This window comes from Bombus terrestris, chromosome 4, assembly GCF_910591885.1.
Source record: "Bombus terrestris chromosome 4, iyBomTerr1.2, whole genome shotgun sequence".
Classification (NCBI taxonomy): domain Eukaryota; kingdom Metazoa; phylum Arthropoda; class Insecta; order Hymenoptera; family Apidae; genus Bombus; species Bombus terrestris.
This window is the reverse complement of record NC_063272.1, coordinates 9,624,277-9,647,438: the sequence shown is the minus strand read 5'-3', so window position 1 is coordinate 9,647,438 and position 23,162 is coordinate 9,624,277. Positions and strand designations below refer to the sequence as shown.

At 34.7% G+C, this 23,162-nt stretch overlaps 2 protein-coding genes across 4 annotated transcripts; both read left to right on the top strand.

Moving 5' to 3' along the window:
- The first annotated feature begins 682 nt into the window (after positions 1–682).
- Positions 683–6,188, top strand: VSP (venom serine protease). Of its 2 annotated transcripts, none has more exon segments than NM_001280894.1 (7): positions 683–694; positions 1,617–1,702; positions 3,882–4,160; positions 4,640–4,942; positions 5,108–5,209; positions 5,281–5,432; positions 5,766–6,188. In NM_001280894.1, coding segments are annotated over 6 exon segments (1,077 nt in total). In that variant the 5' UTR covers positions 683–694; positions 1,617–1,620; the 3' UTR covers positions 5,925–6,188.
- A 1,136-nt stretch (positions 6,189–7,324) lies between these two features.
- LOC100642602 (inorganic pyrophosphatase) lies at positions 7,325–10,751 on the top strand. 2 transcript variants are annotated; one of them, XM_003395039.4, is made up of 8 exons: positions 7,325–7,532; positions 8,420–8,655; positions 9,116–9,202; positions 9,277–9,340; positions 9,411–9,473; positions 9,553–9,766; positions 9,851–9,960; positions 10,216–10,751. In XM_003395039.4, exons 1-8 carry the CDS (start codon positions 7,340–7,342, stop codon positions 10,245–10,247), a joined length of 999 nt encoding a protein of 332 aa, XP_003395087.1. In that variant the 5' UTR covers positions 7,325–7,339; the 3' UTR covers positions 10,248–10,751. The 2 variants fall into 2 exon arrangements, with proteins under 2 accessions (XP_003395087.1, XP_048261114.1); XM_048405157.1 differs by lacking the exon at positions 10,216–10,751 and adding an exon at positions 10,039–10,196.
- Positions 10,752–23,162: the final 12,411 nt, after the last annotated feature.

The window sequence follows — 23,162 nt, the reverse complement described above, 5'->3', positions numbered from 1 at the left end:
TTCAAATAATTTTTCCAAAAATACAGAAAAATAGAGAAATTGAAAAGAAGCAGTACAAAAATAGAAAAGTAAGAAGATTTAATTTCAAACAGCATGATTAAAAATTATATTGATGATGTACAGAATGTACATCACAATATATATTAAAAATTTATTACGTTTGTATAGAATATAAAAATTTCCAGAATAGCAACGAAATATTCGTTTATGTTTTTAATAATTCATATATACCCAGCTTTCTGAAAACTAGCTATGTAAATGCGTCTGAAATAACGTGTTATGAGATACAGGCTCTTCAATTTATGATGTAAATAACCTAATTATCGTAAACCATAACTAAAGATGTTTTGATTAATGGCATCGTAAGATATCCCCTATTTGAAGATATCCTAGATTCCCCGAATGTGGCAACAAAGGAAATTCCATTGAAGTATTCGTAAGAAAATATAGAGCATCCATGGTAGGGATATAATAAAGAAGAGGTTGAATGCTGAAGAAGGGATAACGAAATGACAATCTCTCTCGCTCTCTCTAGTGCGGAAATACTATATACAGAGAGGTACCGCATACTATTAACATATGATAATTGTCACGCCAGCCTGAAGCACCACTGTCGAAGCATTACAAAATATTCGTAAAAGTGAGCATCGTTGACTGGTATCTCTCAGTTAGTCGTCAAGTGTGTAAGTAGAAGGTACGTAAGATTTACCGTGATTGGTTTCTGATAATTTCGTGCCTATAGATCAATTACTTTTAAGTTCAATTAAAGTTGCACGTGCCACACGAGCAAGCAGTTCTTATCGTGCAAGTAACTTTTATGTGATGTGTTATGTACAAAAATTTTTATTTCCGTTAGCACGTTAGTTTTATTTTATAAATTTTAGTACTGGCTTTTTATCGGCTTATAGTGTGCAACTAAATATACTGTATAATATACAATTGTAAGTGAAGGGACAAGGTGATGGTATAAATAGGTACTTAGAGGAAAGTTGGTCGTATCTTTTTTTTTCCAAGACTGGTCTGGTAAGTAAGAATCGAAACACAATAAGATTCGAAGTTATGTAGTGAATTTTGATATAAATCTCTGAATCTTCCTATGTACGTATAGAAACGTGTTTTGATATTTACAAGTATCCAGATTTTTCTATTAAAAGTCATCAGAAATTATTGATTTTCCTATTTGTACTTCCCCTCTAAGTTCCTTGTAGTCACCTTACTAACTCAACAAAAATCAACGTTAATTTTACTAAAAATACTATGCTGCTTTTTAGTAATGCAATAGTAACTTTGAAAGTTTCAGAGCGATGAATTTGATCGTTCTAGTATTAAACTAAATAATTTTCAAAAGTGGAATTACACAGAAACGTATGTCGATGATATTTATCATTTCTACGTTCTATTTCGCGTGATCGTGCTTCTTTTCTGATGCAAATTCAATTTATAATACGAACTAAGTTTCCTTTATTATTATCAGTTCCGCGTCTTTGTAATTCGTCACATTTTTCCGCTCTTTATCTCAGAACATTGGATCATAATGTGATCCAAGTTTCTTTTATTAGATTCATTGATCAATATCAGTCCTGGGGCTTTTTAATTTGTCGCTCTTTTTATTTCAGAACAATGACGGGCTCCAAGATGCTGTTCGCATGTTTGGCGTTAATTGCTTTCCTGCATCCATTAGTTCACGTGGCGTCAGCTCAAGGTTTGTACTTCGAGTTGTCTTTATCCATGCACTTTAAATTCCAATACGATCTGGTCACGTAGCCTTCGCATAATTTCGAAATTTTACCTATTTGGTAATCGTCAATGAAAAAAGTATTTATGTGTGACCTTAAGACATTGACAAAATTTTTATGATTTTTTATTTCCCGATTGGTCAGGAAGTTAGTGGAAAAAAACTACTTAACTATTCACGTTAATTTCTTTGGTTTAACTTTTGGGGAATGCTTCGTTAGCTTCGGGAATATTCCAATGATTCGTTTTACGCACAAAATAAGCGTGATAAATATTACATCATAGTAATGAAAACTATTGGCGTAATACCTAAGATAAAGATGCAAAGACATTCTTAGAATTTCTAATGACACCTTTATAGATTTCTAGTTTAATGTCACTACTACATTTGTATCACTTTTACCTAACGGTGTCATATAGTCTCGTTGAAAATTTGTCTAGTTCCTCAAAATGATTGCTAGAAATTTTCCTAAATTTCTACGAATTTATTTATCGCGAGGTAAAGAAAATGTGTATTAGAAAGATGAGATTGAAGGTTTATTTTTTTTTCAAATATGGCGAACGCAATATGTAATCAATTAAAATTTTGTATTTTCACGTTAAAAGTTTCTTCAGATAATTATTATCCAGATGATAACTACCTTACGAATTAATGCGTGTCTGTAGGGCAATCCGGTAAACTTGATCCGCTTTTTATATCGAAAATTGAGCAATCGGTGACGCATTCTTATGCACCGAACCGCGAAAAGCAAAGTTTCATATGATCTCACCAATTTCGGATATCAGTCAAATCAGTCAAATAATAAGTTCGTGTTAATATACACGTTTGATTTTTGAAAAGCTTGTTCAATTTAATAAGAGTCTTGGTAACAGGCTTATGTTTTTGTACCTAATTGGTTGTTTTCATTTACAAGTATGTCATGTTACAGTACTTATAAAATGACATTAAAATCAGAAAACTAATAACAGAAAGATTATCATTTTTCCTCTGTGGTAGTCTACATATAACATAATGCAACTAACATGTCACGATTAATGCAAAATAAATAAATTACTAATATAGATATTCTTTTAGTAACTTGTATAATCGTGAAACGAATTAGACTTTTTAAAGATAAATATTAAAGAAAACGTGGAATTGATTCCAAACCTACCACAAATATTATTTATATTACTTATTTGAGCAGTTTGAAGCGAATCAAATTGATAAGGGTTTCTCTGTTACATACTAATTTACATTTTATAAGACATAACAGACACGTTAATTAGTTTACTTAAGACACTTTCGAGATATCAAGTTAGACACGTTTTCATGAAATCATATTAATTTATGACGATATTTTTCTATCAAGGATGCGATTATAATTGTATCGTTGATTAGTGCACGAACTACGTACATACAATTATCTATGTACATTCGTCTCTCCGAGTACCGCGCTTCAATATTGCTAATTTCGAATTCGTTCGGGAATGTAGCCTGTATCTTGCACAGGAAATTGCGCAACGAAGTTTACACAAAGGCAAATACGTATCCTTCGCTGTAGGTTCTGAGAAACCAGCCAATGATAACATTACTTGATGAGAATTAACATAAGCGTTTTGATCGTAGCAAGAATGTTTATGACTACGTTATTCCGAGATTTCAGGATTTATCATGCATCTAAATGTAACGACACAAGAGAACGTTATCCAGAAATCCACATTTGTATAATCTCCAAAGCTTTTTATTTAATGCCTAATGAAGTTAATTCTAATTAAAGGATATTCCAAAGATATGCTACATGCTTATATGCTGATTTGCTAGATGCTATATGATGATTTCATATTTTCTATTTTTGTATTGTCATCATGCTAATAATTATATCGTGCTAAACTTATAAAGACGAATGAAGTATCCGCAATGTAACTATGTTGTTAATTCTAGGAGAAACACGTAATCCAATCGTATACAACGTGAACGAAGTATCAGCAATAACGGTTAATATTACATGAAAAATATATATATACATATATATACATTATTATTACAAATTTTATTTAACAAGTTAATCAGAGAAGACGAATTAATTCGTCACTCTATTGTCAATTTCTTAGTTATAATAATTTCTTTTTTTATAAATGTATTATTTTAAAATCGTTTGATCCAGAATGTACCACACCGGACAATAAAGCAGGCAAGTGTCTCGGCATCAGAGGATGTAAACCGCTGCTGGAAATGCTGCAGACTCAGGGCCATGCAGCTGCCGATTTCCTGAGGCAATCAGTGTGTAAATACGAGAATAATAATCCGATCGTTTGTTGTCCGAACGAAGAAAGCAGGGAGGACAGAGGAATTTTGGTAGAGTATGAGCCTTTGCGTCCACCACACTGTGGTTTTAGCAACGTCTCTCACACCAGGGTGGTCGGTGGTAACCCAGCTGTACTTGGTACGTTTTACATTTTTCTTTTCGATTGATAATAAGTGATTTACTGCGAAGAATGAACTTTAAAGGTACTAAACAGCACATCAATGTACGTTTCAATTAGACTAAATAATAATACGATTTCATCGGTAGTGACTTCTTTTAGTTCATGTTAGGAACAGTAACCTTTTACTTGAAATTAAAAATCGATATAGGAATAATAATATGAATAGAGATGAAAAACTGTTAGAGGAGAAATTACATGTTTGAACTTTAGAGTTCACTGTAGTTCAAGTAGAAATTATATACAATTATCTGATAATTTTTATTCCATTAAAGTGAAAATTCAATTTCTCTCTTAATCAAGTCTCTATTTGGGAATATTTGTATGTATGTACTTATCGTCTTCTGCATCATCGAATACCGGATGGATAATAATAGTTTTCAACTTATTACGCGAGAAAAAGTTACGTATATTCACAACTATGGCTATTGCATTTTAGGTGCTTGGCCATGGATTGCTGCATTAGGTTTTCGTTATCCCCGAAACCCAGCTCTTGAACCACTATGGAAGTGCGGAGGTTCTCTGATATCGTCTAGGCATGTTTTAACTGCAGCACATTGTGCAGAAATCAATGAATTGTACGTGGTTCGTATCGGTGACTTAAATCTAGTACGAAATGACGACGGAGCGCATCCTGTTCAAATAGAAATCGAATCTAAAATAATACATCCTGATTATATTTCCGGAGTAACCAAACATGATATCGCCATTCTTAAATTGGTGGAGGAGGTGCCATTTTCGGGTAAGTCTTCAAATATTGTTGAGTTGCCTATATTTATACTATTGAAGATTAGTATCATTTCTTCAAATTTCTGTTTCATATATTGTATCACAAAATATGTTGAATTTTTTCTCATACTTTTCCTCATTCGTTTCGCTCACTATTACTTATTGCCTTATTTTTCAGAGTACGTATATCCCATTTGTCTTCCCGTAGAGGATAACCTTCGAAATAACAATTTCGAGCGCTATTACCCCTTCGTTGCTGGATGGGGATCACTAGCACATCGTAAGTGATATCAATTCTCCAATAAAATGAAATAGTTCCTGTCTTAAATATCTTTCTCATTTTCTTTATAGATGGACCAGGTAGTGACGATTTAATGGAAGTACAAGTGCCAGTGATTAGCAACACCGAATGCAAGAACTCTTATGCCAGATTTGCTGCTGCACATGTTACCGATACTGTATTATGCGCCGGATACACTCAGGGCGGAAAGGATGCTTGTCAAGTAATTAAATAACAGATTTGTCATAAATTATACCGTGTCTGAAGACACGTCAATTCGACATTAATCAACATCAAATCGACGTCTTAAACATTAAAAATAATAGATAAACACAATTTAATAGTTTTGCCCATTTCTCACATATCATTATGATATTTAATCTAATTTCTTTCTAATCTTAGTTTTTTTCAAAATACATATAACATATACATTATAAATTGGAATATTTCAATACATAAATTAATAATAAATTATTACTGTATATAAGTATAATTTCAATATAATTCGATTGAAATATTTCAGTAACCTTGATTAAAAATTTAATGATCGTTTCAGGGTGACAGCGGAGGACCACTGATGCTACCAAAGAAATTCACCTTCTATCAAATAGGTGTTGTGTCTTATGGTCATAAGTGCGCCGCAGCTGGATATCCCGGCGTTTACACTAGGGTCACGTCGTACCTCGACGACTTCATTCTCCCAGCGATGCAATAATACGATTATTAATGTTATATAAATATCATTTTTCGTATACGAAAAATAAAGTTAAATTTTCTTATTGTGGAAATAAGAGATAGCTCAAATTTGTATTGCTTTGTACGTTAAGAATTATAGCCTTAAAATGCACGTAATGTAGCTTTGAAACGACACTAACTTCTTACGTACGCCGAATCTGCACGACTTAGATATGTAAAGATGATAAATGAACATTAATTAAATTTCTATTAATTTTGATAATAATAAATCAACTTTCGCAAAGCTTCTATAAATTTTCTTTCTGATGTATCAAGAGCCTGATTAAATATTCCACGTAGAATGTATACTTCTTGTATGTACATACCAAATTTCGGACTAATCTAAAACACTTCATAAGATAGGAAGCTTCTGGAAGTTCGGACACAGAGAGTGCATAAAATACAAGATAAATCTCGCGTCTTCCAAAACTATTTTTTATTCGTTAAAATCTCCCTGTATATTCATGCAATCACGTGCATCCTCGAAGTTTTTATTAGTTTGCAGTTAAATATTCTCTTTCTGCATTTTTAGTTATATGTAAGAGAACTTTTCATTCAGGTAAAGGTATAGTTAGAGATTACACATTACACATACTTACAAGACACTGATGACAAAAATAAAAAAGTTTATACTGTTAAATCTGTTCGTATGTTATTGCATGTAGATACATGTGTACGTGACGTACATTATTTTTGTATCACCTTGAACGTTTCAATGTTCATAGGAAAACACTATCATAGTTGATAAATCACTAAGTACCTTTCGCAATAATAGAGAATGTAGACAATATATATATGATGTTCGAGACAGTATGTATATGTATACATATATTCATAGATACAAAAATGCACAGACGAGGCTGCGGTAACATATTTTTCTGTATTACGATCACCTGCAACCGATTTTTTTTCTTGTCATTTTCAATGTTACCGACTGAGCGTAGAATAAGATTCTGACACTGATGGTAGTAGTAGGAATTAAAACTACATTTGAGTAGATAATTAAGGGGCGGGATAATTAAAATATCATTGGACTAGGTGCGTTTGTACAGCTATCTATAACAATAAGTATTTTACGTTTAATGCATTAGAGATTATCTATGGACTATGACCACGAAGAATTCATAAATACTATTCACTATCGATTATCATTATACCTGATTCATCGTTTAAAAGATTACAGATTGGAATTCCATATCCATTGTAGTCGATATTAGTATCAATTTAGAGTGGTATATAAGTAAAAAAATACCGCGGTATTGTAAGACTTTTATTGAAAGTGATCGTTGCTATTCCATTGCCTTCGAGGTAAAAAAGATATTGTAGTGATAATAGATTAGCAGAACTTTATTACAAAGGAAATCCTGCTACGTAATATAGACGTTAGATGTCAGGATGTCGTTGATAACGTCGCACGTGTTACGTTGCCGCAGTTTAAATAAACTTGCTACTCCGCTCAGATTAGCAGCGACCGGTACTGTTAGTAAGTCACGACCGTGTTCTCTGTTTGAAAAATACGTGAGGAAAATGTCATACACGACGATCGAAAGGGGTGCACCAAACAGCATTGATTACAGAATATATTTCAGTAAGTATGGAATAACATAACCTTAAAGCTAAACCGTTTCGTCTTTCGACTTTCTCAACGACCGTTAATATGTCGTCACCGGTTACTTCACTAAAATTTTTGAGCATATCATCGTACGACCTCGTGTTCTTCATAACATGACTCTTATATTTTGTATCATTTTCAACTTAAATATTGAAATTACATATTTTAACACACTGAATATGGAACACGTTTCTTCGAACGTGTATACATAACATGTTAGTTTTTCGTATGCATTTTTTGCATCTTAATGTATGAAAAAACCAATGTTTTTCTGAACGTATTTACATTCTTAGAGTAGGAGTTTCGTCATTTCAATAGAAACGAGTTCCGCGTAATATGTACGTGATATCTAGCTTTGGTGAAAGGATCGGATGCTTTCAGTGAGAGAAAAATATTCGGTTTCCTATTTGTCGCATATGTTTATAGTTCATTCCTATTTTTACTAGTGTTATTTCAATTCTATTTGATATTTTAATTATTGAAGATGATCCATTTGAAGGTACCTCAAGTTTGAGGTTTGCGCGTTCGTCTTCATTTTTTTAATACGTGTTGCGCAAAAAATTGCACGCTTGTCCATGATCTTTATTTATTACGTATTACGTATGACGTAATTTCTCTGTTAAAATTGCAAGATCAAATCTATCATCTTTTAATATCAGTTTAAATTCCCCCAATACTTTTTAGTGCATTTTATTTTTATATATATATATATATATATATATATATATATATCAGATTTTTGTATCTAAACCTCAATTTTTTTTAGAGTATTTTTTTGAATACTTGCTCTTCTTGTAAAAAGAAAATCAGGTTTATGAAGAAATATATTTCTATATACAAGTTATGTGCTATATGTATTATAGGAAATGATACTGGCCCAATTTCACCCATGCATGACATTCCACTTTATGCTGATGAAGCTAATAAAATAGTGAATATGGTTGTTGAGATACCAAGATGGACAAATGCAAAGATGGAGATCAATCTTAAAGAAACATTAAATCCTATCAAGCAAGATGTTAAAAAGGGCAAATTGAGATATGTTGCCAACTGTTTTCCTCATCATGGATATATATGGAACTATGGGGCTTTACCACAGGTAGTTTAATCCTCTGATGAAACTATTATCAAGGCATTATGTTATCAATATGAGGAATTAGAGTACAAAGAGATTTGTAATTACAATATGATAAAGATGATGCATTTCCTCTTCTGTGACATTCTCTAATGGTTATAAAATGATATCATCAATTTTATTGGCTGTAATCTGAAGCAAAATGAATGATGATTGCGTGGTATAGACATATATACATTTTTCTATCCATGCACATTCACTCAAGTGTGTGAACAATGTCTTATCATAGCTTATGTACACTCTTAGTCTGGGTTCAAGACCATATTATCTGTAGTAGTTATTGTACAATGCTCAATTTTTCTCTATTTAGTTTTATATATACTCTCTATTAACTTTTTCTTTTTTACTTAAATATTTTGATAAATAAATTTGTAAGGCATTTTGCAATATAAAGTAGTCATAAGAAATACTGCTTTTTAAACAGACATGGGAAAATCCCGAAGTCTTGGATGAAGCTACTGGGTGTAAAGGAGATAATGATCCCATTGATGTCCTTGAAATAGGATATAGGGTAAGGAATTTTTCTCAAAAGTCAATTAATGAGAAATTTTACTTTGCACTTAATAAAATGCCTCTTGTCATTAGATTGCCAAAAGAGGAGAGATCTTGAAGGTAAAAATTTTGGGTTGTGTTGCACTCATTGATGAAGGTGTGTAATATTTAATAAATAATTAAGAATTATTTTTTCAGATATGTTATCTTATTTTTGCTAATTTTAGGTGAAACTGATTGGAAAATTATTGTTATCGATGTCAATGACCCCTTGGCAGATCAAATGAATGGTAAGACTAATATTCTACAGCTAATGATTAGATTAATCATACTCTGATTTATTTACCAATTTATGGTATTTTTTTACAGATGTATCTGATATTGAAAAGCTTTATCCTGGTCTAATGAAAGCTACAATTGAATGGTTCAAGATTTATAAGATACCAGATGGTAAACCAGAGAATCAATTTGCATTTAATGGGGAGGCAAAACCAAGAGATTTTGCTTTGCATATAGTAGAGGAAGTAAATCAACATTGGCAGAATCTCATTAAACGAGAAGCTCCTGCAGGAGGAATTGCATGGTTTGTAAATTCCCCAAATATTTTATTCGAACAAAAATATTCATTTCAGACACTAAATTACACAAATAAAAACAATTTGCACAGCACTAATACAACCGTGATAGGCAGTCCCTTCAAAATAACTCCAGAGGCTGGTGAAGAAATACTGGAGAAAGCTCCAGGAACATTGGAGGCTCAAGCAATAGATCCTATTGGTAAGATACAAATATTCATTTGTTTGTGTCAATTATTTAATTAACTTCAAATAACACGCAGTTTTGATTTATTTACAGTTAATAAATTTTACTTCATTGAACTATTACAACATAAATTATAAACACAATCAAGATATTAATTCTAAAAAAGTTTCGTTATTTACTTATTCTCTATATGTGTTGTTGATTGTTATATGTATTGTATACGTTGATATTAAATAATTGCTATTAAAATATTTTGCTATTTGATTTCAGTCGATAAATGGCATTACGTGCATCTGAAATGAGAGTAAAGGGGTATTCTCACATCAATACATCTGTTGATGCTTACGTACACTTGCTTGTTTTTATGGCACATAATGGAATACCGCGTATTGTTCCCACACCATAAGTTTTAATACATTCGATAGTTATAGATAGTATTTAAATGCTATTGCATGTGCTTGCAGTACCGAAACAAGTAACTTATACGCGCAGTCAACCGTACATGTATCTTATTATTTATTTTAATACGTTTGTAATTATCAAATTTGAAAATATGTGTACAAGGTTCCTTTAGTAGTTTTTGACCACGCATTGAAATATTCTTGTTACTGTACTGTACGTACACACAGATGTAATGGGCAGTAGGAATTAAATATACTCTTGTTAAAGGTTGTGACACAGCTTTCGATAGATATTCAGGAACAAGGAAAATAATAAGGTATTCTGAACCAATAAACATATTTTTCACTCACAATTTGTTATATTACAGATCCAATGTAATACAATAAATTAGTTTGCGACTTAAATTTCACATTTTTCATGAAAGATCTTAAACCCTGTATACCTATTTCCTACTTCCGAAAATATATATATATAAAAAAAGGAAAAGAAATGAACGAAGAGACTATATTGTGAAAATTTACATAATTACCTTGAAATCTATACTTAGATTAATAGATTTAAAAAATCGATGACTAATCAACTAAGTTGAAATTAAATTACTGATATATCTAATAAAAGCACAAATGCTGTGTTAATTATAAAGAAAACCTTACTTATACTGTGTGATCGTGTCGAAGATGCGTGTTTAGTTACAACATTCCGCAATGAAGTAGTCTCTGAGGAGACATTTGAGTCTGTTTCGTAGTATACTAAACATATGAGCCGCGAGGAATATACATCGTCCTGCAGGACACACATCTCCGAACCCGGGAGACGAATTGGCCCTTTGGTACAATAAATTCCTAAGAGAAGCGAGATCTAACAACGAAGTGAGGAATCGAACCATCTCAAATATTAAAAGTAATTTTAAACTAAGTTATCTCGTCTATCAATAATACATACAGAATTTCACAAACATTTTTGCTATAATGATAATATCTAAATCTCTTTAAACTTTTCCAAAGATAAAAAAAAAAGACAAAAAATTTCATTAACATTTCATAGAGAAAAATGAATAGTTATAGAATTGTACAATATTATAATTCTTTGTTATAACTTCAATCTCTATTCAGTTTATTCGTAAGTGTTGGTGTAAATGTAAAGAGTATGAAAGATGAGATGGGTAAATAAGCGAGTATATATTGTACTATGGTTATTATAAACCAAGCCTTATTTCTTCATCGCGAGGACAAAGTTAAATAAATATCAAAAAGAAATATTAATCAAGTAATATCGTAATTCCGAGATTTCCCTGTAGCAAATAGCGGTCAACGTAACAAGACAACCGCAAAGAAAGCAATATTTAACAAATATGTATAAAGTAGCGACCCCTTCGAGTTGGTTTAGTAACATCTCCCCTTTTGTATTTCCCGGTAATGCGATCTATTTTATAGAGATGTCTGCGCGATGTTGTCTTCCTGGCTTCTACTCTCACGGGAAGTGTCCGTGCACTTCCACCCGAGGAAAATAGCTCAGCAGCCAGGGAAGTGGGTGGGGGTTAAGATATAGTCCAGGTTGTACGGTAAGAAAATAGTAAGACAAATTGCCACGACAACTTTTCACTCGAAATACAGGCCTGCTTTTATGTCTCTAAGTACCTTCAAAGAAAGGATAAAACTTAACGAAATGGTAGAAAGTACCTGTCACTTGTATCCTGCGTTACTAAAATCTTGAACGTAACTCCAGAAAGTACAGGCACCATAACGTAGATACACACCATTCTACTATTATTCGAGGATCTCGTTGAGCTCGCTGCGATAACATTAACTTTCCTTTAAAAGCTCAATAACGGTAACGATTTAATTTTACGGCGTCGATTTTGAATCGTTTCAGAAATTCGTCGCGCGATTTCATTCAATTGACAAATAATTTAACTGTTGTTCTCTGATAGGTTGTCCATCTCGACTTTTCATCCCCACCCTTCTGATTCCTTCCCGCCATTTTTTGCATCAGTTCGAACGACAGATGTAACAATCGATGTCAATCATCGTCAAATCCAATTTCTTCCACAAATTGTTTATAACATCTAATTTTAAGCATTAATCTAGAAAGTAATGGAAGTAACTAGATTCATTTATAGCCGGATCATTTATTACGGAACTTTTAATTCCACAATTTTGAAAACAAAAAAGGTGTTTCCATCTTCAGATCATTTTCAGATAATACGTACATATTCTTTTCTTGCTCTATTACATCTCCATTTCCAAATAATACAACAAAACCCCTAAGGTTTTTAGCGAATATCGGTTCAACTCCTACCAAAACACGATACGTCATCGAACGTAATGAAACCTCGAGCAACGAGGTGTCGAGTTAAGGAAATTCTAGTTTAGAATCACTCATCAAAGAGTCCCTAATCTGATGCTGGTTCGAGAAGAAAGTACATAAGAGGAAAGAAAAAAAAGAAAGGAGAATCTTGCCAGGTCAGTTTGGACGAGTATCCGATGCTGGATGGGGACTGGATTCTTTCTTGGTGCCCTCCTGCCGAATTCCCCGCGCCCTTTTTTTCTCTTGTCAACTCACTGGCGATACCGGCTAGGTGAACCGAGAGAGCAAGTGGAGGTATTGACTGGCGCAGTGTACCACGCGCTCGCGCGAATCTTGCTACCGGAGACTCGCTGAGGTAGACGTAGCTGTACCGTAGCTCGTGGAAAAGGAACAGAGTGAGAGGGGTAGTCCCGCTTATATAGGTAACCGCCCGTAGCCCCCAGCGTCCCTCTCCGGCATTCGCCGGAATCCGACCAATAGGCGACCACGCGTCTGTGGTAGTGCGGCGTCGTCTCGACTCAGCTCGCGCAGTCACAACTCGTTCGACCGTCGAACTGTACGCTTCCGCTTAGCGGGATACACGGGTAGCACAGAACGTGTTGGAGTTTACGTGCGCGCCTTTTCAACATCGTTTTCCTGTCATCGTTTCGCGGACAGATTCCATTGTTCTTAGTTGTCGAATCGTTTGACGGTGCACGTGTTTTGCGGGAATTTGCGCGGCGTCTCCTCGTTTCATTGGTTCACGGTGGACGGTGCTCTCCCGCGGGATCAAGAGCCATGCGATTTTCCTGGATGTTCGTGGCCACGGTGCTACTGGTTCTAGTCAGCGAGGCGAGATGCAAACGGAAATTCGACGGAGATTTTGAGTTCGCCGAAGAGGTAAGTTCAATCATAGTTATTTACGATTGTACGACGTTTCTTGGTTGCCTTTGTCACGCAACGACCGCCACCGACTAGCTGACATGTCACGTCGCATTTTGGAAATCCGACAAGCGCATTAATACACTGCATAGTGGACCATATAGCAGTTCTTGTAAATAAATAATAAAATCGATTAGGGGCGTATTCCTGTGCTTCTTATTTGTAACTGGCCATCGGATCTTTATGCGTTTTCGGAGAATATACGGGTGCAAAAATTTACAGAATGCATATGACATTGTCAATGGACAAAACAAAGTTTTATTTACATCCTATTCTTTTAGTTATGCTCATACAAATATAAAATTGAATAAACATCCACAGTCTATTACGAAGAACATAGAAAGTGATGTTTATACTTGTGAAAAGTATAATATTCGATATAAAAATAATTTTATTCAGTAATAGTTTAAATTCATTTTTTAACCACTCAATGGAAAAGGCGCGCTGGGTTGAAAAGCAACCAGTGCTGGTTTTTGTTTCCGTGTAATGATTCGAAACAGAAAAGCATAATCGTGAATCGATTGGGTCTCTGTTGTTTGAATCCGTGTTGCGTGTTGTTTACGCGATATCCTTTGTTTTATTAGTGGAACAGAAGACGCGGTAAAACGATTCTTATTGGAATGCGTCGGTTGGCTGTCGTCCGTTTATCGGTAGGACGAAGATCGAACTCGCGATTCTCTAGTCAAGTGGTTATGTTTTTCGCGAAGTTAGTCATAAGATGTAACGGAACAGTTTGAAAAGTTCGATCAAATTTGTTAGTTAGTGTTGCCAAGGATACGATTCATGTAAAATGGCTGTCGAAGGTTGAACATATCGTAAAGCTGTTGCTGAATGAAATAATACGTTGTTTTTGTTTCCATCTAGCGGTTCAGGTAAGTCTTATGATTTGTTTTTCAACTCATTATCCATCGAATGTGAATACAATCTTTCGATTCTTAAACCGAGCAAATTTATAACAAGGTATCGAGGATTCAATGAACAGTAAATTGTTTGTTATTTTTCGTTTATATGTATATAAAGACCACAGGTATAAAATATGATCGCCTTTTGGGGGGGAGCAATTTTAAAATTCAATATGTCGTTAATCAATCTCATCTTTTCATTCTATTCTGGGATTGTGTTTTTTTTTAGCTTTTTGAACATTTCAGAAATATTAATAACATTGCTTGTGCGGATTAATATTGATATAGCTAAACTAACATAAGAATTATAGTAGTATTATACGTTTCTTACAAAATGTTGTGAATTTATCATTTATTTTCAAAAATTTATATCTTTCATTTCATTTCGTTTCATATCGAAATACTTCTCTTTATTTTCTTCGTGCATGGTTTTCACATATTCGTAACGAAATATAATTGGCGGCAACCTTCTTTAACAGCGTCCGTAAAATACACATTTATAACCGCAGTTCATTAGGTGGCTAGAGAGCACGCAATGCAGCCACTTTTACTTTCACGTAACTGGATCAATGGTCTAATGCGAGTTATAGGTCCAATTGTTTATTTTTTTTTTTCTTGAACCGCGGCGTGGTCGTTTTCTATACGTCCGATCTCGGTTAGATAAACATCATGATCGCAAATAATTATGCACGTATAATATACGCGTGTGCATAAGCACGTACATCTTTCATTACGCATAATGTTTCCATGGTGCGTGCACCATATGCCATTGATTACATGTAAATCTTTTAGAGTACTAGCTCGAAGTGTGCTTTCGACTGCAATGCAGTGAGTCGAGTAACAAAGCAAAGAAAGAAACACCGTGTAAGTTAGCCCTTGCTACGTCTTTTTTATTTTACGAACGATTGTATCGCTGGTTCGCTAAGCGAGTTACACGTTTTACAAATCGTCAATTGTCAGATGTTTGTATAAATTAACACTGGAAGCGAGCTACTTATGAGGATGATAATGTTATAATTATTCGATAATAGAATTATACCGTTTGTCATAATTGTCATAATTTAATGTAAGATTGCTTTAACATATTTCTGGATTGTGAAATCCAAAGCCAATTAATTAAATCGTAAAAGATAGAAAACATTTCCAGCGCTAAATAATTGAATAACCAATAATTCTCTATTTTCAATTTTCTATTGCAAATCAATGTCTGGAGAAGTTCACTTTTTTTACGTTGTATCATATCGCTCTTCTATAGCAAATTGACGTTATCAATGTGGCAGAAAGTTCGTATTGCAACTACAGAATTATTTATACCGTATAAGGTCAACTATTTTTCACATTTGAGTACCGTCTACGGAACATTCCATGCAGGATGTATCTTTATCGACGAAGTCTACGTTAGGGATGAACTTAAAACGCCATATTTAATTTTCTACACGTTCAAACAACGAATCCTATGAACGAATCATATATATTCAATTGAAACTTCTTTCTTTCAATATTTCCACACGATAGAAGCATAAATACGCCATTTCTGTTGATCATTGGAGGAAATAATATAATAGTATTAAACTGCGCATTCGGCGAGGTACTTCGAACGTCAACAAATAGGAAAACTTTTTTTGTCATTTACTCGTATCATATTACGCTGCGTTTCAAGCATACGCTTCTGGCCTTGGTTTCAAAGTGTAAACACTCCAAGAAACATCGACACATTCGCAGGATCGTTTCGTGTTGCGCGGCCATCGTTTAATATCCACAACTCGAAGGAATTGGAAAACAAGGTCAGGAACAGAGACTGCACGTGTGCATTTATCTTTCCGCGGGACTAGGCCAGTTAGTGTTATTGTTGTTGAGTCTCGGATCCGAAAAAGGTTCGTTTCATTGCGCGCGGGAGCTTAATATCGCGCGCACTTTAAATTTCTGAAGCGGCGTTTTCAACGGCGTGGCTCTGCCCCAATTTTTCCCATTGCTATAACGTTATAACTCCCTGTACCCGGTGCTGGCTGTATGCACCACCCACCGACACTTGACCCTCTTATCTTTTCTTCTTTACAATCCGCATCGCCATTTTTCGACTCGCGAGCAACGCGCGCGCGAACACGCGTCACGCATCGCCTGCCCTCCGTGAGAAACTGTTGAACCACTTACCAATAACGCCTCGCTTTCACGATAATTGCGTTTTTTTCCCCCCCGTTGCTTCCCCCTCGTTACCTCGCGAGCAACTCGCATTTTCCACGTTAGGCGGGCAAATACTGCATTTCCGTTCGTGGGAATGCTGCAGAATGCTATATAAAGCAGTCGGTTATTAGAGTTAGGTATCTTTTGATTGTTCGAACCTCTCAGAAGTCACATCGATCAACTTGCGACTTATTTCTTGTGAATTTCACAATTACTTTATCTAAGTACGTAATTGGTATAAGACTTCTTCAGAAACAACTGATTTATTTCTGTAAATTTGTTTATCCTAACGTTTGAAAAGTGCATTAAGCTTCTCTTGCAATACAGTCTGCAATTTATAGAGTCGATCGATATGACTTTTGAATAGTTAAGTTTACCTTGAGCATTAGGTATTTATTGGAAGATAAAATTAATTATCTAATGATTTAGGATAATTAAGGTTGATTGTTTAAGGTTAAGGTGGATTTTGGGTAATTTTGAGAGATACGAATTTCGTTTCTAAATATGTTTCTAAATGTTTTGAAGGTATCGATTATCATACTTGGCAGGTCATGTAATGAATATCTTTTAGAATACTTATTTGTTATGCATAGCTGATTATATTAACTAATTTTTATGAACTCGAGCTTCCATATATTATACTACTAAAATACCTCGACTTATTTCTTATAGAAGATGTATTGTCACTTGTATTTTGTTACAAACGAATTTAATTACTTTCATTAAAATTTTGGGGGATTAAATTTCCATGTAATTGCATGTAAAGTTAAAATTAAATTGCAATAAATATAAAAATAAAAAATTAATATATAAATATAAAAATATGAAATAAATATAAAAATTCTTGAAAAGAGAATACGTAAAACTAGACCCATCCACTACTTACACAGCAGAACACTCTTTGCCAAATTAGATGTTTGGCTGAATCGCAACAATTCTTTAACGATTGTACCAACACACAGATAGATACAGATATCTATGATCCAGCTAATTATGCTGATACAAATTTCGTTTCTGTTTATTCAGACAATACACTGGCTAAAGCGTAACTGGTTGGAACGGCTCTGGTCTCTAATTAGAAGAAGTCTGTATTTCATCGTGTTTGTCGATTCACTAGCAAGTTTATTCGAGCGATTTTTCCCCCGTCCTTTTTTTGCTCAGCCAATTTGTATAAATTAACCCTCGTTTTCGTCGACGTTTTTACACGATCAATCCATGATCGTAATTTCTCCGCACGATCGTTTGTTTGCAGTCTCGTTTCGAAAGTGGTGAACATACGAATCGCGTTTTTTTTTCACACGGTCATCGATTACCAGACTATTAGAAATATACTCACGAACTTATTCGAGCACTTGTCATAGAAAACACTTACGTCCATTTTATATGTGTTACATATAAGACATTTACAAATTTCATTAGGATTGTAGTAAGACACCATTGTCATGATTACATTGGTTAAATTTTTTGAAACCAATTTGAAATTGTATATAGGTATGGCAAGATATTTATTGCACACATATGTTTACCAAAAAATTAGCATACAATACGAATACTCATCTGAAGAATACGATGAATGTTGAATATGATTATAATGGATAATTACTTGTTTGAACACTTTTTGATTTTTGCGAAATATATTTGCACCAAATGTCGTATAGTTTCTATTTTATATTTTCAGATTTGTTCCAAATTTTATTAACATGTAACCACGACAGTCGAGTTTCATTACAGTGGTAATGAAATTTCAAAATGCTTCGTACAGCGCATAATATATTCACAAAAGATTCCTGCAAGTTTCTGCAACCTTCGTCAAGGTTCCGCAACTTGATGATTCAATCAAACGTAGTTCTTCTATGATATAATTACAGATACACTCACAGCAATTGCGCAATGAATATTTAAACGATGAATATTTTGCTAAAGAAAATTAAGATTTATCAAACAGAAATATTAAGGACGAATATCGTCTGGAAAGAGACAAATATGAACAAGAGTTGTTTTTATCGCCTTTCCTTCAATTTTATCGTTGGCTACGACATGATGCGCAGCAGAATCGATCGCATATCAGAAATGGTAACTTTGCTCTCCGTTCCCCCTGCTGCTTCGAAGGAACTTCTCGATGCGAATTACGATTATCATTTATTTACCGTGACCGAAACCAATCGATCAGGCTTGATTCGATAACGATTGCCTCGATATTCCGACGTACTCAAGCGGAAACTTACTTCTCCTTTGTTCTTGCACTCGCAACTTGTCGGACTCGCTTGAAAATGGAAGTAGAATCGAACATCCGGGCGGAATCGCAATTCAATTTTTATTCGCCTCTTTTTGCGGCACTTACATTTTCTTGGCGCTGGAAACAAAAGCTCGGAAGTTTAACACTCGACTGAAAGTGGAGATTAAAAGTCGAGTGAAAATTTCAAGATGCTCTTATCATTATCGTGACATTAACACGTTCTGTATGGAGAAGCAAGCGTTTTGGAAAAATGTTGAGTGGAAAGGAAAATGGTAGGTACTTGTATTAAAATTTCAGTGTCTTAATTTTCTTTTTCGGGATTTTTTCAGGATATCAGGATTGACACGGGAATTGTAAATCAAGAATTAGGAATTATTAATATAAAATTAATATTTACTGAGAGCGACACACTGTGTATATGCGATAGTTCTTAATTAAGTTTTCGCCATTCGTAATGGACTGCATGATTCAGCATTTCTCAGAAATTTGAAATATCCTGTGTGGACATTTCTTCGCAATTTAGGAAAATACTCATATAACTAGAAGGTTTATCGTTTAAACAAAATCAAACAAGATATTTCCAATTATATTAAATGTTCATATTTTCCCATTGCGTATGACGATGAACGACAAGTTGAATATTCAGCTAAAAATAAAATATTCCACGTATGACAAATATTTATTAATTTTCGGTAAATATCTTCCACTTAACTGTTGACATAATTTTAACATACCCTAACACATTGTGCCATGGATATCTTTCAAAACAATTTGTATAGTATCTTCAAAATTATACCATCGAGAATAAACAAAATGAAGCACCCTATCAACCGATTACAAACGTACAGAAATATATAGCAAACCAGGAATTAGCGTAAATTAGGACCTATAAACTATCAATTTCCTTATTTTACAGTAGGTGCTTATGGGAATTGTAGGTTAAAGATAGACGATTGGAATCATGCACGATCCACGTGAACAGGTGTTCCATTATACGAAAGACGGGCGGCAGAAGTCTGCCTTCACCGAGCATGCTACGAAACGACGTTCATTAAAGCCACGTTATTGCGGATCGTGCTACTCCCGTTTTGTAATTTCAATAATCGAGCCGCAGCCTTGTCGCGAACCACAATCTCTCTCTCTCTCTCTCTTCATCTTCTCTTTGCTTTCTGCTTTCTCTCTGTTTCTTGGTGGGATGCGGTTTATAGGCACACACACGTATATATCAGACGCTTTTCATCGTATCGGGGAGAAAATCGATTATCCTGTGGCGTAATGGAAAAGAATTCCTCGTATCGATCGTCATGAGGAGAGAGAATACCGTGTGACCTAGTGGCGCGAAGGTAAACGAGCATACCGGTTGCACCCGCTCTTTTTCACGACCTATTGTTCCTCATAAATTACTACTTACCCCAGCCACCCCCTCCCTGGTCGCAGTAGTAATGTCTCTTGTTCCCTTCGTTCATACTTTATGACACGAACAACGCTACCGTCACGAGAACGTAATAATAATAATAATAGATATCGAATGATGCATATTTGATCGAGGCAATTGCAACTTTACATCGTTACCATCCTATAATTTTTCCAGCTTATTTTTATACTTGCAATTCTGCTTTGCATAGGATGTTGTGTATAACAGTGTTTTGCGTTTGGTGGTTTATGACAAAATATTTATATTTTTTTTTTTCTTTTTTTTGGAATCATAGAATTTCTCTTTTCAGCGATGGTAGGTATCTATCATTCGAATATGTTTCACGTACTTTGAAAAAGCAATTTAATCCATTTACAATTGTTCAATAATTTCTTTCTATACGTATTATTTCATTGTTTAATGGATCGAAGAGATTTGAAGCTTCCTTTGTCCTGAAATGACGAAACGTTCTATGTTTTCCTTCGTTGTGTAATTTCCTCGACACTCAAAATATCCACCGAAAGTTCAACATCTCTGCGACTACTAAAATTGATAGCGCGTCCCATCCAGATGAAAGAAGAAGATAATTCCATCGTATAATCTTCCCCGGGCACGATTTCCATAATTACTGTTATTTGCACGTTTATTCAGCCGCGAACCTTGAACTTTCACGGCCGAACAACGTTGGAGAGATTGAAACGTTCCTGTCCGTGGATATTTCTACCCTGCGCAGCAACCCCCGGTGTTCGACTTTGTCACGCGAGTTCTCGTTGCAACGCATACATTTCTCGCATGTTTTCCGCGCTTCTGTCTCTCCCTGTATAGTCACGGACCCACTCGAGATCACTCGATTATCTCCTTTGTCGTGGAAGCTACTCGACCGAGTGTGTTTCGTGTTCCAAGCCCCTTTTCCTTTACAACCCCTCTCGGTTGTCTGCTATTTGAAATCTGAATGGCTATACTATGCGTTAGGTTATCATCTCGCGATTCGAGGACCCTATAGTTTCCTATTTATTCTTGTTTCACGTAGTCACGAATTAGAGAAGCAAGGTAGTTTTTATGGATTTATGTATCTTCGTAATTGACTAATCTAGTTAAACGTTATGTTTTATCTTCACGGATTTATTCCTTTAATTAAATAGTAACAGTTAAATGTTAGGTAATCAAAATAAAATTCAAAGATCGATCATTTTATCTAGTTATATAATATTTCATTGTGATTATCGTTGGACGTGACAAAGGAAAACTGTGTTTCTGCGGTGGAATTCGATTTTAGTTCAAATTTTTATTTTTCCATGCCGGATTAACATTTTTGAAATGATAGTTATATATGTATATATCTCGAGAGGATTGAAGATCATTATGCGAGATAAAATTTTATTGAAGTGTAAATTAGAATTTTAATTGCGTTATTTTAACTTCCGACGGTATCGTCGTTTAACAGCCACCAAAAATATTAAGTAAGGTGTAGATTAGATTATTCGTATATTCGAACAACCATCTTTGACAAATCTCTTTCAGCTCTCCAAATGTCCGACCATTTTTCACGACCATCTCGAACCTAGAAAACGCCCTTTTCCCTTTTCCCATTGACTAGTCGCTAATCTCTGCTTGACGTATTATTTCGAGAGTCAGCATCCAGACGCTTCGTTGTTTCATTTGCTTTACTCCAGATAAGAGCAAAGCGTACTCTAACGAAGACAAGGGACAAAAAAAAGAGAGTCAAAGTAAGGAAAAAAAATAAAATGAAAGAAAAAGAAACGAAGAGGAAAAATTAGAACGGTGGTAGAGGATAGTCCGACAGTTTTACAGGGGTAAAAGGGTCATTAAGAACCCTTTAAAAACTCAATACGCTTTTCATAAATTTCGAAGCATCGCGGCCGCATCCTCGCATCCGCGTAATTCGAATACCGGTTCTGCTGGGTATTTATGACGAACACACACGCTCTTTGAAAACGTGAATACGCCCTTTATAGGTCGCTCCGTTACGCGTACCAAGGTGTTCATAAAGTCGAATTTATTCACGAAGGGAATCAAGCGGCTAGAGAAGCGCGAGATCTTCGTTTTCGGCTCTGCTGAAGCGTTAGCGATAGTTAGTTCTAAGCCATTAGTTTATCATATTTATGTGGTTTCTATCTTCGAGTTTTTGATTTTCTATACGCATCTTTCAAATGAACGCCGTTCTAAAACGTGTTTCAGAATTAAACGTTTTGGAGGTATATACTGACTATTAATTCTTGGCGTATAACGAACATTGTTATCTTTAAATTGATTACATTAAATTGATACATTAATATACATTACATGGCGTAATAATACATAGTGTATTGTCCGTATAGCGAACTGTTGTTTCTAAAATATTGAATTTTTCATCTATAAATGTGATGGAAATTTGTATCTTTATAAATATAATTAACGGAATTTAAATAGAGAATTCTTTCGTTTATTAAATATCGCTGTTCGGAATTTTGAGTGGCCGACCGTTTATGGCACGAACAGGCCCATTCCCTTCGTTAAGAAAATTTCCGAATTACATGCCCTCCCCGAGCTGTAGACCTAATGACTCCGAGGTCAGGTAAAAACCCCGGGAAAGACAGACGAAACCCAACGGTTGGTAGAGAGAATCAGCAACGCAGGAGGACAATTCATCATCAGACATCGTACCGTACGGGTGAAATACTTCACTCCCAACAAGATCTTACTACCGCCGTGCATAACATCACACTTTACGTTATACAGCAAGTGCAGATACAGTGCTGTATTACTCCAACACTCGATCTATTAAACCTCCTCCACCTTGAGCGTTAAGTCATTCGAGGTACGCGGTATCGACCGATCGGTTTGACCTGACCGG

What these genes read in the sequence shown, in the direction of transcription:
- LOC100642602 (XM_048405157.1), top strand. Translation starts at nt 7,340, where the DNA reads ATGTCGTTGATAACGTCGCACGTGTTACGTTGCCGCAGTTTAAATAAA. An exon ending in ACTATGGGGCTTTACCACAG is followed by an intron (nt 8,656 to 9,115) that starts GTAGTTTAATCC and finishes CTTTTTAAACAG; the next exon opens with ACATGGGAAAATCCCGAAGT. An exon ending in CCTGCAGGAGGAATTGCATG is followed by an intron (nt 9,767 to 9,850) that starts GTTTGTAAATTC and finishes CAATTTGCACAG; the next exon opens with CACTAATACAACCGTGATAG.
- VSP (XM_012307778.3), top strand. Translation starts at nt 1,621, where the DNA reads ATGACGGGCTCCAAGATGCTGTTCGCATGTTTGGCGTTAATTGCTTTC. An exon ending in ATGGGGATCACTAGCACATC is followed by an intron (nt 5,210 to 5,280) that starts GTAAGTGATATC and finishes TTTTCTTTATAG; the next exon opens with ATGGACCAGGTAGTGACGAT. An exon ending in GCGGAAAGGATGCTTGTCAA is followed by an intron (nt 5,433 to 5,765) that starts GTAATTAAATAA and finishes TGATCGTTTCAG; the next exon opens with GGTGACAGCGGAGGACCACT.